Here is a 17,692-nt window from a genome sequence, read left to right as displayed (position 1 = left end):
TGCTTGAAAATGTTTCTGATACTTTTTGTTGTCGGTTTTTCCCAAATCTTGTCCAAAAATGGTCAATACATTTCTTCTTAGAGTGAGTTAGCTTCTTCTTGAGTTGTTGTGATTACACTCTTGAAAAAATTCTGTGAGTATATGTATGGAAAATAGTGGCATATTAAGTGCACCTTCTGTTTGCAGAAAGTGGCTACGTATTAGAGAAGGGGGAAGAAAGAAATCCTTTCTGACTCCTCCTGCCCACTCACGTGCACACAGAGAAAGAGATTCTCCTCTTCTTTTGAACCACAAAACCACCTATTTTATAGGGGGAGTGACAGCCAAACCAAAGGTTCTACACAGAGCAGATAGTTGGTTCTTTCTGAACTGGTCTCAGGCTATTCCATTCATGCCGTGGGTGTAGTGATATGATGATATTGCTGGTATATTTCCTTTGGACAGTGTGCTCAGCAGCTTTGCCAGCTGTAGCAATTTTTAGAATTGGAACTTGTCTATGAATTTCCCACTTGTGTGCTATCACAGGGTTTGCATTCTTGAGAGTGAGAGGACTTGCGGTTGAATTGTAAAGCTGTTTGCAGACCTGGTCTCTCACCCACAGTGACAGGCTAAGCTTCTAAAAACAACTGGGGACAACCTTTCCATTTGATGTGGAGTTTGGGGAGAGTTATTTATGTGTAGCTGTGAACCACTGTGGTACCAAGGAGGGAGAGGTTTTCCAGTTGATTGAGCTGGTTGTTGAATCTGCTCAGGATGAAATACAGCATGGCCATCCAGCACATTTTGCAACATTGGCCCTGGTCCTACTGTTTTTCCATGAGCATAACTTACATCCAGTTTACTGTGAGTCTTCCCTAAAACATCTGAAGGTCCAATTCATTTACTTGCAACCTTGGCTTTTATCAGCTCCCACATAGAGAAATAGGGCTTGAAGGCTGCGCTGTCTTTTGAGGAAATGCGCCTTTCTGATACAAATCTGTATCAGATTTGGACATTAGTGATGATCAAGACCATCCTCTTTTCTGTCCTTTTGAAGCTGGTTGCTTTTGCTGGGCTCACAGAGCAAGAAGAGCTCTGTGTCTTTAAGGACTGTATTGTCTGTTTTTCCTGAACGGAAGAGTTAAGGGAATGGGCATGCTCCTGACTGTCACAGAGCCAGAGACTTAAGAACAGTCCCATTCCTAGTGAGGTCTGTAGTACTTAGCTGAAGATTTGCAGTGTAAGATGTTCCAAAAGGACCTCTTCACTGTTGTTTATTGCTTACAGCTTGTTGATGTGTTCGCTTGGATTTTGGAAGAATTAAATAGGCTACAGCTGTTACATTTTCCTGTCAAAAATCCATGATAATGTTTTTCTTTTCTGTTCTAAGAGGAAGAGATGGTTTTTAAGTCATTTCAGATACGGGCTACTAAATACATCCTCTTAAAAGCCAATTCAAAATAGTTCATTATAACTCTGCTCATTGACCTATGTCCTCAAAGGATTCTTCCAGTATTTCAAGATATTCATAGGGTAGGCTATTCAAACATCTAGATTTTAAACAGAGAACTTTTAAAAAATGTAAGAGTAATTGCCTAGCTGTTCCAGTGGTTGGGTACAAGGGCACTAAAGCCACAAGTTGAACATTGCACAGCATCCCTGCAACCCGTGTCTGTGGCACTCTGCAACATAAGCCTCATGCTGCAGAAAATAAGGGAGGAAATTCTGAGTGAGGAAGTGAAGTATTTGGTCTAACTTGTCCTTCAGGATGATTTTTATGCTGGAAATAAGAACCACAGAGTAAAGTACAGGACCATATGGTGAATTATATTTTTCAGTGGGTATCTGATGACTTCCCCACTCTTATGCCTTTAGAATACCTAAATCTGTTTTCTTCCTACTTCCTACTTTATTTTATCCAAAGAACTGTTGACTGCACAGGTGAAAATGTTGTGGGGGAGGATGTTTCTGAAGTGGAATTGGAGTAGATGTTTATATCTTACTGTTTCATTGTAGAATCCCTTCTTGGGGGCCTTGGAGACCTGAGTTCCCTGTACAGCAGTGTAGAACAGCAACTGAATGAAACCCTGAGGCGACGCAGGCACGCAGGAGATGACGACTACAACATTGAGGTGCTGCTAGGTGTGGACGACTCTGTCGTCCGGTTCCATGGCAAAGAACATGTTCAAAACTACCTCCTCACCCTCATGAACATAGTGAGTATCTTCCATAGCATTGCGCTGTTTTGCTTTAAAATGTTGAAGGCTTCTGTAAACTCTTGCAGGAGTATCCAGGAGATCATGCTTGATACAAATACAAGGATGATAATTTCGTCTGCTGTTGGATTTGCTTCTTTATTTACAAGATGCTCCTTTAATTGATCTTTTTTATAATAGCATTCCAGGGCACATTCTAGGGAAATTCCAAGAATTTACCATCTTTGACCCTCAGTGAAAGCACAGTCCTTCATAGGCCTCACAGAACTGCATAGAATAATTCTACTAGCCCATATGCTCATTACTGTGTTCTTGCACATGGATGCTCTTTAAATTAAAGCCTGCTGGATGCTGCGAGACTGTATTTATGTGCAAAGGCTTTCCCACAGAACACTGGAGGACATGAGCTTCTACCAAGGGTCCTTTGGATGTGTAACATGCTGTGTCATGTTCTCCTTCCTTGATAAAATGTGATTATACAGAACTAAAGAGGACAGGATAGGGTTACTGGCAATCCTGTTGATGCTTTGGGTAGATGAAGTTTAGTTAAAAACAGAGGAGGGCCATTTTTTTTCCACAATCTGCATTGTAAAAACAGAAACACACCTGTATCCCCCAATCTCAAATTCAAAAAACAGAAAAATGTCCAGATAGTTGAATAATGGCAGATATTGTCCCTTATGTTAAAGGATAGAATAGTCATTCCTGATAAATGGCTTTTCATTGATAGATGCTCTGTGGATGATGTGAGGTCATATAGGCCGAAGTTCCCCATGTTTTTAAGTGCTCTTGGAAGTTATTCATGATGGTGAGTGACTGGTATTCTCTTGGCTTCTACAAGCTTAGTTAACTCCTGCAGTAGCTGTGTTATGAACACAACAGTGAGATCTAGCAAGCAGTGCTATCACTGCAAGATGGCAGAGTATTGTCATGGGAGAGTCCTTTGTTGTCTGTCTCGTAGTCTCTTTCTCTGCTACTTGGCTAAATAGGATGGTGTGAGTATTCCCTGTCACAACACAAGCTACAGATAGCAGCAGATAGCAAGATGTTTGTTCTGTAAATGAAATTTTATGGGAGCAAGCCAAGCAGGTCTGTCAGAAGTGTTCAGCAATTCTTCTGGGGAATTTTATTTCTATTCTTATGCATGAGGAGAGGAAAATGGGAGAACTGGGGCAGTGACAGCATCCATTTGTGCTCCATTTCTTCAGGAGGTGCTTTGGGGACTGGAGCCTTGGCATCCTTTGAGATTGTCTTTTGGAGGGAGGTTTGCTGAGAGAGACTATTAATGCAGGAATATTATGCAAACTTTTTATTTTAAAAAAATCTACTACTAGGTCTTTGTATAATACCTAATAATAAGAGATGTTAAACTGGTAAAAGATTTTAAATTGGAATGTGTCAGCTTACACAAATGACTATATTGACAGTGCTATTGCTTCTGCCAATAATGTCAGTTCAAAAATTAGCAGTGTAAACTTGCAAAACTGTTTTCCAGATTTTGAAGGTCCTTTAAATTTCCTGCTGACTCAAAGTCAACAAAGCTATAGCAAAAGTTTATTTCTCAGATAAGTTGCGATTGGTTTCAGGGGAGTTTTGCCTGAAAGGCCTGGATGAAGACCTCAGGACAGAAGTCTGTTCCAGCTTTCCTTATGTAGTGAGAGAGTCTAGTTGAAAAACAGTGGGAAGAAGGATGTAAACTTGATACATTCTTACTAGTTCCTAACTTCTGCTGTTTCTGTTTTGAAGGTAAAAGAATACACATGCAGAGTGAGGAAGTGCCCTAAATCATCTAATCATAGAGTGGTTTGGGTTGGAAGGGACCTTTAAGATCATCTAGTTCCAGCCCCCCTGCTATATGCAGGGACACCTCCCTCTAGACCAGGCTGCTCAAAGCCCCGTCCAGCCTGGCCTTGAGTGCTTCCAGGGAGGAGACGTTCACAACCTTGCTGGGCAACCTGTTCCAGTGTCTCACCACCCTCACAGTAAAGAATTTCTTCCTAATACCTAGTATAAATCTACCCTCTTCCAGTTTAAAACCATTTCCCCTTGTCCTTTCGCTACCTGCCCTTACAAGAAGTCCCTCCCCAGCTTTCCTGTAGGCCCCCTTCGGGTTCTGGAAGGCCGCTATAAGATCTTCTCGGAGCCTTTTCTTCTCGAGGCTGAAGAGCTCCAGCTCTCTCAGCCTTTCCTTGTAGGGGAGGTGCTCCAGCCCTCTGATCATCTCTGTGGCCCTCCTCTGGACCTGCTCCATGTCCTTCTTGTGTTGGGGGCTCCAGAACTGGACACAAAGCTCCAGGCTGGGGTATCACAAGAGCAGAGTAGAGGGGTAGAATCACCTCCCTCAACCTGCTGGTCACGCTTCTCTTGATACAACTCAGGATATGGTTGGCCTTCTGGGCTGCAGAAAATAAAGACAAGGTGGTTGGTGGTAACCAACATGGCTTCACCAAGGGTAAATCATAGAATCATAGAAAATATAAATACCAAATGGTAGTTACAGCTACCCTCTAGCTGTATCTATTCCTTAAATGGTGTGGCAATATCTATAGAAACTGCAAAGAAACTGTAAAGAAGCAAACTTGTAGAATTCTTTTATCATACTGTGTCTTAGAGAGTTAGCAATTGTTTTTTGTCTAGATACTCATAGGTCACTCCAAAAGTAAAGCCTGTTTGTTTCCATGGAAATTAAAACAGATGAATGCAAAGAGCACAATAATACTGTTTGACAGAGCAAATTCTCAGCTACATAATACTACTTTTCCACACAGTCACCACCATTAGCTGTGCGTTTTTGCCAGCAATGAATGAGAGGCTGCATGCCGCACTCATACAAATCAGAACCAGTGGAGATAACCCACTGACACTTTTGCCACTGCTGAAATGCACCACCCACTGCCTCACTGTGCTTACATCCACTGGTTGGTCTCCATCAGTGTTCAGCAGTCATCGATGGATGTCAGTGGTTGCCATTGTTTCTGCATGGAGGAATTCAGTGATGCCCTTTCCTTCATACACACTTCCACGTCAGACGCTATTCTGTGAGACTTTCCTCTCTGCTGCCGTCTGTCCCATGGCAACAAAACACAATGGAATATTGGTGGAAAGGTTCAACATCTACTGCCATTCCACCAACATCTGCCTCTGACGTTGTGGGCCAGCATTATAAAATAGGAGGCATTATGATACTGCTTTTCTCCCATGCTCTCTCACTTTGGTCCAAGCTTTGATCCATGTGGCTTGTATTGTAACATGTCCTGCCCAAAGCACTTCAAGAGCTCCCATTTAGTGCACACTGTGCAATGATTGCATCACACTTCTAATCAAACATGGAGTGCTGAGGCTGAAAATGTGACCTCTTGTGTTTCAGACTAAAAGTGAGTTGCAGTATCAAGAGAATGTCTCTTGGCTTCCTTTGTCAGCTCCTCAGTTACCTAAGTAAACTGTCTCTTCATAATGAACTGTGCTGCCAACAACACAAATTCTACATGTATGACCAAATGTGTTGCTTAGTTACAGAGAAGATCCATTAAATAGTGGAAGGGAGGCATAGAGCTAGAATTGGAGCCTACCTACAGTTATGGTCTCTTTGTCTTAAGATGCCGTTAACCACTTAGATGCTTAAATGGAGCCAGGTCCATTAAAAAAAAATTATCAGAACCATGCACCTGTCATAATCCTGTATCAGTTCTCCAAGGGCACGAACACTCTGAGCACGTTTGAAAATCCGCCTCACCTGTTGAGCTTCCAAAATGAGGAGCAGCAGTTTAAAAATCTAATCCATAGAGTTTGACAGGAAAAAATCTTGATATGAATTTAAACCAACTGATATCTTTTCCAGCATAGCTCTGTGTAAAATTATAGCAACTCTGTATAGAATTATACTCTGCTATAAATCTAGAATAAGAAACTCCAGACATAACACACACATTGTAACAGAAAAACAGAATTCAGTCTGCTAAGTTTACAACCTGGAGCGTTGTTCAGCCTTGTCGCCTTTCCTACTGTTTCTGTAATTGGGAGTTTAAATGTTTTAGTAGTATTTCAGTATGCCTGGGGAGTCGCTCTCAACAATAAGTGAATGGATGCTGTAGAATCCTGGTTTGATGAAAAGGATCTGTTGAGTAATGTCTGTGCATTTGGTTTTGGAGCCCAAAGCATTTAATCATGACTTCCTCCATTCCTCTGACATGCACACAGAAGGTTTTTGACTCTGGTGTGTTAGGAAGCTGAGTGTGAAGATCTTAGAGGAGAAACAAGCCATTGAATCTGGGCTGCTTTTGTGGATCAGGGCTGAGGCAGGAATGAATGAACAGCCGGATTTTGGAGGCTGTGAATGCATGTCTAGTAACTGTGTATCTTTGTTGTTACTAGAAGTTTCTTTTTTAGGCTCCAGGGAATTAGAAAGCACATGGGCAAGTTGTTGCTTATTCCTAGAAGATCGTGACCCATTAAGACTGCAGCTGTTGGCAGCCTAATGCACTGCTTACATCAGCAGACATAGTTCGGGCTGGCTGAACTTGCCTAACACAAAAATTAACCTGACTTTTGGGTTCTGATTTAAGTTTGGATCTAGTGGTGTGAAGATTCAAGATCTGAACTTAGCATATCTCAACTTGTATCTTTTATTCTTCCTAAAAATGGGAGGAGAAAGGCAATCTGTGATGTTCCTGGCATTCCTGGGGATTTTTGCAAGGCTGATGCTAATTTGCTAAGCCTAGTTTGCTTCCCCAAGCAGGGGAATTATGGACCATTTTGCCACGTGTAATGCAGTTAGCTCCAGATTAGCTTCAAAATAACTATTATACATAGGCATCAAAGGCAGTACTATTTTGCTCAAGTGCAAAAAAGCAGTGTTAATCACATTCACTCAACCCTGTGCCACAGCTGGTTGTCCTGGGCACAGTGCCATGGTGACACAACTGCACAGCTCTCAGTGCCAAAACAGGCTTGCTGGCTTGCTGAGAGCCAAGCATTGCATGTTCTTGTGATGTCACTGGGAGCTCTGGAGCTAGAGGTTGAGCTTCAGCTAAAGAAATGCCTGAAATGTTTCAGTATTTACATGTTCTCTTGGCGTTAGGAATAGGGACACATCTAAAACAGCTGCTAAGGGTCAGAGCTGGAAATCAGAAGCCTGAATGGGCTCATCTACTCCCAGGTAATAGAATCTAGTGTGCTCCCTAGGTTATAGGTGACACTGCACCCTTATCTCACAGCATAAACTGTTGGATTCACTTACAGCTTCTTTCCAGAAGGGCTGAGGAGTAAAACAACCTACTGGAAAGAATGTAATTGCCCTGAAGTTGTTTCTGGTAGCTCTGTGGCCTGCCCAGTGCTGGTCAGTTTGGTCAGTTGAGGTGATGCAGTTGACATTTTCCTGATCTTCCCCTTACCAGAAGCACAGAAGGGATCTACCAAGCCCTGCTGTAGCGTTAGCACTGCTGCTGATCCCCAGTGGAGCAACCCTTGGTCACCCTGCAGAAGTATAGTGGGAAACGACATAGAGTAAGGACTGGCAGATGGAAATGAGGTGCTGTAGGACTGAGAAAATTCCAGCCTCCCCTTCCTTTCCTACCTCTCTCCCTCCCTCTCTTCATTCTCCCACTCTGGTTGTGCTCCAGAGCCAGGCAGCCCTTCAGTGACTGAGTGGGTCTCTCAGGAGCTAGGCTGTGTCTCTGTCACATGGTGGTATGCCACACAGCCGTTGAGGTCACTTCTCAGGGAAGAGAAGAATCAGTTTTCACCCTTTGTTTAATGTGTTATGGGAATGTGGCATTGTCATTATATCGCATGCTTCACAGCTTTCTCTTTTTTTGTGTTATGTTGTCTCTCATAACATGGTTTTCCTCTCCTCCACGCTACCTAAGAGAAACCTCAAACAAAAAAAGAGACCTTTAAAGCACTGCTTTCAGTTTAGAGGGAGTTTGATTTTGAGCTAATAAAAGAAGAGTGAAATATTCATGATCATTTTCAGCAGGAGTTAGCAAGTACACTTTTTTAAGCAGTCCGTTAAAAAAAGTTTGAGGTTTTTAGCACTGCTTTCTTAGATTTGAGATACAGGATCTCCTGTGTTAGGCAGGTGACATTTGTTACTCCCTTGGTGGTTACTGAAGATGAAGTTTCCCTAGAGGAAAGTGATTGAGATCGGAAAGACAGGCACATAGGATACCAGGTTATACTGGGGGGTTCTAAGCAAGTTTGGGCTTGTCAGTATTTATGTCTTTCTATTTTTTTCTTCTTGAGAATAAACCAAAATTAGATAGTAGAGTGGTACTTCTGAGCATCATTCATTCTCAAATTGTGGCCGGAATTCCACTTCTGGCAATCGCTATTCACTGAGCACTGCAGCTTTGAGGATGTCACCTTTCTAAATAATAATTCTGGATTTTTGTTCATTAATTTAGCACAGAAAAAAAATGTCCACATTTAATTTTATTTCTTGTGCAAAAAAACATTTCAAGGAGGTGAATTTCAAAACTGCTTAGTGCTGAAGTTTACAGAAGCTTTATGATTCACCTGAGTAGGAAAAGACAGTGCTAGGTATGTCTAAACCTTTATACCTCCAGCTCTTTATCTCCATCAAACCTTTATCTCTCTTAGGTTTTTTTTATAACATGAATAGGACCCCCATTAATCTTGGTGTCTCTTATTCACTCTAACTAGAAGTGCATAGCAGGGCCTAAACACACTGAGATACCTGAGTTTCTCTAGTTTCTAACCTGATGACATGCTTGAATGTTATCAACATGGATAAAGGAGAAAAGTTAGATTGAGGCTCTTTCTTCTGTGTGCCGTTCCACATGGAAATGAGAGCTAATGCTGGTGAATGTGTACAGCATGCATAAGTTAGCAGGTAATCTGCAATATTTTTCCATGTGGATCTGCTGGAGTTTTCTTGCTAGCAGCATTTCAGAAATGTCAATTCCAGATTTTCCCTGAGCAGTAACTTATGTCTGTGCTAAACTGCACAGATAATTTGTATTACAGAATAACGTGAAATAGGAGTTAATGCAGTTTGGGCAAATATGGAAGCAAGATAACATTTGAATCCAGAAGATTTGAGACGAAAAATCATGCCTGAGAGTTAAAAAATATCCTTGATACAAGACTTGCAAGGAATTGTTTTCTTTTTACCGTATACCTCACTGTACATCAGCTCAAACATGATTTTTGTGCAGTCTTCTCTTTCTGTTGCCAGATAAGGAATCTTGAAATAAGCAGTCATTAAGTGTTGCATTTAGAAGCTGTCATCTCCTCTGTGCCTTAATTCTGGTTGTTGGCCCACCAATGTTGTGGAGGAGTTAATAAATGTGAGGTGTTATAAAGCGTGTCTTTGTTCTTTGTATGAATTAATGCAGGGCATTGCTGGCAGGGAATGAACTCCAGAAAACAATCTGTTGTATGTTTTTTCCTTTCTGAAATAGATCTTCACTGAAGAAGATTTCAGAGTATTGGCTTTTTAGTCTTAAAGACGTTTAGCTTTGCAAGCAGCAGAACTGAAACATGGAGTTTTGTGTTTTCTTAAACGTCAATGGCTCCACCTACTGGGAGTATGTCCCATGCATAACCGGTGCAGGGTGAAAGACCTCATCTTTCAGAAGCTGTGAGTCAATTACAGTGAAGACTGCTGCCTTTTTTAGATCTAATGCTATTTTATAACAACTAGCCATTCCTGTAAAGATTTTAACAACTTAATCATTGTTACAAGACTTAAAGAACATGCGCTGAAAACAGGAAATGGGAAAAAAAAACATCATGCAAAATAAAAGCAGATTCAGATGATAGAAGCATACAAAGCTTTTAAAAATTATCTTGAGGACATGTATATAAGGTTGCCAGAAAAGCCCAAATTGAGGACTGTTCCTACCAGTTCTTTTCCCTCTGCTGAGTGGTGTTCTGGGAGGCACAACCGTATTGCAGAGCTATCTGTGAGTGTTTGCGGCAGTCTCACTGCTGACGACTGGGCTATGGTTGTGTGTTCCGTTGGGAGAGACAGCTTGTATTCGCTCACTTGAAACTTTGAATTGTCATTTCCCAGCCTGGTTTTCTGTGGAAAGCAGGCATGCTTGAGTTTTATTTTCTTACATTTCCACCTCACAGTGAGCACTGAGGGATGTTCTTTTTCAGCAAGTAGCCTATTCTGTAGATAGTGACAAGGCTGGTAACTTATCTTGTTGTCTGTCAAGGTTATGGGTTGAGAGAGCTATTTCTATAGCTTTTCCTATGTATTAGTTTGTCAGTTTTCATCTAATTTTGCCTTTAGCCTTTGGTGAAGACTAATGGCATGTGAAGTTGTCACCTAAAGAGCTCGTCTCACTCTTTGCTTTTTAATCTAGTGGTTTGTACCTGTGGGTAGTCAGTAGATCAATAAGAGACCGTATTTTCAAGCTATTCAATTTCCAGTGATGTGAACAGTACAGCAGGTGATGTTATTAATCGTCAGCTTCTGAATTACTCAACTTTCCTGCTAATCAATAAACTGCACTTTCCCCTGCACAAGTCAGATGCAGAAATGTAAGTAGTTTAATCAACGCAGAAAACCCTTGAGGCTTTGTATTGCTCCCCAAACCCAGGGGCAGTCTAATGAAGCATTTGGTGTAAGCAGGAGGAGCTTACTGTGACTGAGCAGAGGAAAATGTCAGCAGATTGCTTTGGATTAGCCTGTAGGCCCTGCCTGCACACCATGAAGGGAGGGAGGGTGTGCAACCATGAAAAGGAATTGCACAGTGCCTGCACAAAAGCAGCTGTACGTCTTCAGCTTTCTGTCTGTCTCAAATGTGAAAGGCCAGCTTCTAAGAGCTCATACTATAAGAAGTGCTCAGAGGAATCATCCAGCCTAACCTGGGAATGTGTGGCTGAGTGTGCGTCAATAGGCAGCAATGTCTGTGACAAGTGAGAATCCAGCCAACTTTCTTTTCAAGAGCAGAGTATGGCTAGAGGGCAGTTTACGAGTACATCAGTTTAGGAATGTGAGTTTACCCATGGCATTCATACTGTGTATATGGGTAAGTATCCACAGAAGCCCTGAAATCCCTTGGTTTGCAGTTATCTCCCTTTTCCAGCCCTCCTTGCTGTAGCTGTAGGGTTTACTGCCAGGTACATTTATGTTGTCTGTTTGAGTAATTATCCATTCAGTAAACAGATATTTCCCGCTTTGTATGTGGAGTCTCCCAGTTGTCACCACTGTCCCAAGGTGGAGCACTGATTTACTTCTTGTGTATATTACTGTTGAATTCAGCCTAATCACTTTTTCCTTTAAAATACTACACCAGAGTCTGTATGGCCAGTTGGACATCTGTGATATGTTTCCCAAGTTCAGTTCACACAAATCAAGCTTCCTGGGGTGTGATTTATATATGCATTTTGTACCAGTACCAGTATCTTGGAATGTAATTTGTTTTGCCAATATAACCACAGCATAGATGCAGTTACAGCAGTCTGAAAGCACTACAGTCTACACTGACAGTTTTCAGCACTTATTTTGATTTGTGGCCTCCTAGCAAGGTTACAGGTTTCCAAAATTTCCTATGTCTAGGTCACGAGAGCATATATGAGCTTGCTCCTCATGGGAATCCTACAATGGATCCTTCCAAAGCAGTCCACAGAAAAAGGTGTTGTAGAGAAGTCTTGAGGAAGACCTGGAACTTCAGGTCGGTTCCAGGATCCTTTATGTCTCTTTGAAGGTTGCTTCTGGGAAGCTTGTTGTTTCTTGGCGCAGAGGAAGTTGTGAACGTTTTTCTGAGATGAACTTTGGTGGAAGCAATACTATTGCATTGCTAAGGAGAAAATATGAATAATTGAACTTTGGAATAATTGCTTCATGAGGCAAACAGTCTAAGCTATGTGCTCATTTCTTGTAAAACTATCCTGCTGACAGTCTGTTCTTAGTTAGTCCTAAAAGGGATTGCATTTTTTAAAACCATCGACTGAAATCATTGTGCCAGGTCCCACAGTCTGGACAACTCAAAACGACCTTTTTCCCTCAGGGAAGGGGAAAGTTTTGTTTAGCCTAAGTAAAACAAACAAACAAACAGAAAAAAACCACCCAAACCTGTAAATATTGCTCAAATATACCAACTTTGCTCTGAACAGTGATATTTATTTTTCACCGATTACCCATAATATAATATTTATTTTGTTTTGATGGGAATGAGTAACTTCACTGATGAGCTGCAGATGTTTCAGTTCCCTAATTTACACTCTGGTGAACGGACATTTCTCACCTTCCCAGACACAAAGAGGGTCCTCAAGAAGAACGATTTCTGACCTATCTGCACATTTAAAAAAAAAAAACTTAATTTCCACAAATACTCTATTTAGAATTATGTGGTTACTTCTGTACTGATTTGACTTGAAACATCAGAGCAGCAGTATTAGTTGCTTCTGAAATAAATTATTCAAAACTAAAACAACGGTGAAAAATTTCAGCTGTTCAGTGAACAGTGGAACTGCCACATTATCTCTGGGTGTCTGTCATATGGCTGCTCTCTCTAATGGGATACAAGCTGCCCTCATGCTCGGAATGTTGAAAAGCTCCTGCACGTATGCATACTCTGAGCTTCCCTTCATGTGTGTAGTGGAGGATGTTCAGTCTTTGCTCGCTTGGGAGCAGCAGTAACATTGTTATTTCCAGTAAACTGCTTACTTTTCTCAAAGCTTCTAGATACTTGATTTCTTTGAGATCTTTATAGTTTTGCAAGTGTTGCTAGAAAGTGTTCAACGGGCCCAAAATGTATTGGGACACTAGCGCTGATAGAGGGAGCAACTATCTAGTCTTTTATTTCATTTGGAAATGAGACTAAAAGCTCTGAAATTAAAATTCTGTCTTTAAATGATGCGTATGGACCTCATTGGAGACCTCTGCAAGCCTAATTTCATGCAAAGCCATGGACTGTTTTGTGAGGGCTCTTTGTGAGATTTTCGTTTTTCTCTTTCCTGTGTGTTTTCTGCAGCCCTTGAGGGTGAGAGTTTTGATGTCTCATGAGGAAGTCTTATGTATGGGTGTTTTCTCAGGCCAGCAGTTGTTTTTAATGTGCGCAGTAAGTCTTTCCAGATCCTGTAAATGTTACATGCTTTCATGCAGTTGGTGAACTTTTGAAATGGAATGTGTTGACTTGCAGAAATCAAGTGTATTTGGAGATATCATTACTCTATGAAGTATACTACAGAGTTTATGTCTCTGGCAATGCTGTTGACTTTAAAACTTTTAGATGAGAACATCCAAAGCATTTCTGGGATTTGGAAACACTTTGCCCATTAATTTTAAGATTGATCTAGAATCGTGAGTATTATTCAAATCTTTAAAGCTAAACACATGCTTACATGTGTGCAGAAATGGAGCCTCATTGATCGTGTCATTGTCTGAATATTCTGCCTTCCCAACCTAGAGCTTCAAAATGCAAAAATGGCTTTAAGTCAAATCCTCAAGTATTTTCCGAGGACAAACTTATGCTGAAGTTAATGGCATATTTCCTTGAGTGGAACCTTCTGGCAGCAGAATCTTTTACAAAATGAAAAATATGCACTCCCTCTCCCCACTAAAATACTCATCCCATGTGTTTAAAATGATTGAAGTGAGAAAAATGGTTGACGAAGCAAATAGGAACAGGATCTGGAATTCATCCACAGTTAGAGTGGCCAGATGGCACAGGAGAAGTGGCCATGTGGGCTGAATGGTGATGGTTTTATCTGTTGTTAAAGCAAAATCTTATCTGCTTTTAAATCCCTCAGTGAATGCGACCATACTGCCATAGCCCTGCTTTCAGGAATAACTTCATTTCCCTCATTATGTTTATCAAACAAGTGAAATTAAGCGTTCAGACAAGTATTTGCGGGGTTTGTAGTCTTTCTTTCCCCAAACAATTTTTCTGTTGGCTTTGATCCAAAGGCCATTAAATTTGAGAGGAGTCTTGAAATGTGCTTCAGAAAGTTCTCAGTGAGGGAGTATGTGATGACAGGAAGTATAGTCTACATTTCTCACTGCAGGGAAATGATTTGAGACTTGAATCCTCCTCTGAGAAAACTAGTGGTAGAAGCACTTGGAATAACAGATGCATGGCCTTGGAAGTTCCCTTTGTATCACCCATGATTTTTTCCTTTTAAGTTTTACTTTTTATTTTCTCAGGTGAATGAAATTTACCATGATGAATCCTTGGGTGTTCACATAAATGTTGTGCTGGTCCGAATGATCATGCTGGGGTATGCAAAGGTAAGCAAGCCTCTGAACCAGTTCTTCACGTTCATCGTCTTTGTAGTCATAATCCATAGGAACTACATGAGCAGCTGTGGAGGCAGAAGTCTACCGAAATTTTAAGTTCAGGGAACTGCCTTCTTTGTTCAGCACATGCTGAATGTGCTTATGCCCTCATTCCTGAGATGAACCATCACTGTCCCTTTATGTGAAATGTGGTGCAGGACTGGCTGCAGAGTCACTTTGCACCTAATTTATCACTATGAAGCTGGAATGCTGCAGCAGTCAAATATTTCTGTCATATTAGATGGATTCGTTCCAGTGGAAAGCTCATTTTCCAGTGTATTTTCTTAATATCACCAACTATCTGTGCTTAAATGCGAGATTGCAGTGATTGGTGCAGTGCCTGTGAGGACTCTTGCTTCAAGAGACAGAAGTAATTAGTGCTGCCCCTATCCTGCTGATGCTGCTGAGGAATGGGCTGAGTGGACATGGGGGGCATCTGAGTCCACTGCAGTCTCACTCCAGGGGCTTGGGCTTGCAGCCTGACTTTCTGCCCTTGTGAGTCCTCAGGGAAGAAAATCACTTTAGTAATGGCAATCATCTTGACTGACCAACACAACTTGCTGGTGCCCCGTCTCCAAGCAGTCTTCTATGGTAACTATCTCCTTTTCTCGTTGTGTTGTACACTCTTTTTACTGAGTCATAGCATACTCCTCCACTTTCTGCCCCAGACTGTGCTTCTGCCAACACGTTGATTTTGTTGGTAAAATACATTTAGAGAGTTTTGAAACAAATACTTGTTATCTTGTTCAGGATGAGTGTGTTGTGAGTGCTGTTTGAGGTTTGATAAAGATCATATCACTTCCATTTAACTCAGGCATTGAATTTGAGCAAACCAAAAGACCGCTTTGATGTTTGCTTTGTAATTAAATTTGGTCACTTCCTTTTGAAGTATTGAGATTGTAGACATACTGTAGCAAAAGTCTCACAGAACCAGATGGCTAATCTCTGTTAATCAGTACAGATTTACTGGTGCTATACACTGGTTTTACACTAGTTGAGGCATTGTACTCTGTGTTTTATGTTATTCACTTCCTCCACACAGGCTGTATGTTGTCACTCCACTCTCATTTAACTCAAATGAGTCACATTGTCTTCTGGCATTTATCCTGCACATTACAGGCTTAATCCCCAGGTATTACCCAGGCACACTGCACAGAAGGGCCATTATTTGTCATCATTTTAGTAGATGATGTAAATACTCGTTATGCTGTCTTTAAAAAAAATCCTAAAGATGTGCTGTTACATATGCACACTCACTGTTACATACGATTGCGTTGATATAAAACAGTAGCTCTCTGATTTGGCAGCTCTTGTATGTTTCCTTGGCTCTGCCTGGGGATCAAGGGCAAGAAGGCCAAGAGAGAGTATCAGTCCTTTGTTAGGGATCAGTCAGTGTCCAGTGTATTCATTTCCTTTTCTCGTATCAAAGAGAACTACAATGACTTAGAGTGATAGGGAAATAAGGAAAGAGAAGCAGGAACATGGCTGGTTCTCCAAGAAAATGAAAACTTGTCTGAATTTCCTGCCCTTAGGAGATCCTGGTTCTAATATATTGCTTTTTCAGTCCATTAGCTTGATTGAAAGGGGGAATCCCTCGAGAAGCCTGGAGAATGTTTGCCGCTGGGCGTACCAGCAGCAGAAGTCAGACCCCAATCACTCTGAGCACCATGATCATGCCATCTTCTTGACTAGGCAAGATTTTGGGCCTGCTGGTATGCAAGGTAATGCAGCTAACCTTGAGCAAAAGTACTGGGACTTGGGGTGGTTTCTTTTTTTGTGCGTGTCTAGTACCTGACAGAAAAGGAAAAAAAAATGAAAATTGCATTGTTCTGTGACCCAGAGAGATTAAGGAATGTAGGCATTGATTCAGAAAATACCTTTGAAAGTATGCACTTGTTACAACTTTCATTTTCCTATTCTGGCTTTAGAAAAGGCCCATATGGACAGCCTGAGCATGTAGTTGTTACTGCGCTGTGGAGAGATAGTACTCATTATTTCATTTTACATACTTTTTTAAAAAGCAAGTAGTCCTTGCCATTTATATCTAACTGCAGCAAATTAAATTACTTACCTTATAGTAAGTAAATAGCTGTTTCCTTTCTTCAGACAAATATATTTTTGCATGTGCATGCAGGGAACATGTGAAATTCTCAGTGCACTTTGCATTCAACTTTGCTTTAATTTTATTGCATTGTTCACAGTAGATATTTTCTTATAACTGTCTTTTCAGCTCGTTTGATATTTGCATTAGTCCTTATCACTCAAGGAACTAATGATAATGGAAAGTAAATTCACAAAGTGTGATTTATGTCAGTGCAGAAAAATAGGAGTCTGGGTGAGACTCCGGAAGCTTTACTGCTTTGTGCAGCATTGCAAACTAGTCCCCTTTTTTATTTCTTTGGTTCTCAGGTATTACATTCAGAATATGCACCCTATTATGATTTACCCAGACCAAACTAGCACTCATCTTTCATGGTGTGGTCTGTGGTAGGACTGAGGGTTCCTCTTAGCAGAAGCATTGTGGTTTTGTGTGCTTCTGATTTCTGCTTGCAGGTGGAAAAATGGGACTAGAAAACAGCAATTTCTGAAACAAAGCTGTCCAACTAAATGTAATGGCCTTCTCTGCAATAAATCTACTACTATACAGTCAAAAATGTCCTCTGTCTTCCATGTCTCAGTTTCCTCAAGCACACTGCATCCCCTCTGAATGTTCTCTATATCTGTCGCTAGGAAGATAAAATCCTTCAGCTCCTCCTGATACTTGAGCCACATGCCCAGCTCCAGTGCTGCCCTGCAAATGGTTCTTTGGCTTCATTCTCTCTGTCAGCCACCATAGTCTCTTCCAGTGCTCTGCCCAGTTTCTGTGCCTTTGAGACAAATTCTGCAACTTGTCTTGGAAGAAAAGGCCCCCATTCATTATCCAGTCATGAAAAAGCAGTGTAAGATGCATGGTTTAGCATGGTATCAGTAGTATATTCAGGTCTAATGTCCGGAGTTTACCAATTTTTGCTTAGTACAAGATAAGAGTGACCTGCTTTTAGTCAGAAATACCCTTTCTCAGGAAGGCTTTTCAGATTTTATGCTGGTGAACTCTTACTGGTTGAGGCATGAATCTGCTTCTCCACATAGCTTTTTGAAAAATGTGCCATGTTCTGTCCATCCGGCTAGAGATGTGTTAGATGTTTGTGTTCAGTTCCTTCATCTTTCAGGGTGAGGCAATAGTGCTGAGTCCTCACTCACGTCT

The 17,692-nt window shown here is 41.2% G+C and overlaps 1 protein-coding gene across 2 annotated transcripts in view; it reads left to right on the top strand.

Annotated features, from left to right (window-relative positions):
- ADAMTS3 (ADAM metallopeptidase with thrombospondin type 1 motif 3) overlaps window positions 1-17,692 on the top strand; it is a 134,748-nt gene that overhangs the window by 93,097 nt on the left and 23,959 nt on the right. For both annotated transcript variants that reach the window (XM_021396767.1, XM_021396766.1), the window contains exons 5-7: window positions 1,996-2,195; window positions 14,317-14,400; window positions 16,013-16,169. In XM_021396767.1, coding sequence (XP_021252442.1) covers window positions 1,996-2,195; window positions 14,317-14,400; window positions 16,013-16,169 — 441 coding nt within the window. The remainder of the gene's footprint in view (window positions 1-1,995; window positions 2,196-14,316; window positions 14,401-16,012; window positions 16,170-17,692) is intronic.

This window comes from Numida meleagris, chromosome 4 (assembly GCF_002078875.1).
Source record: "Numida meleagris isolate 19003 breed g44 Domestic line chromosome 4, NumMel1.0, whole genome shotgun sequence".
Classification (NCBI taxonomy): Eukaryota; Metazoa; Chordata; class Aves; order Galliformes; family Numididae; genus Numida; species Numida meleagris.
This window is presented reverse-complemented; position numbering and strand designations above follow the sequence as displayed.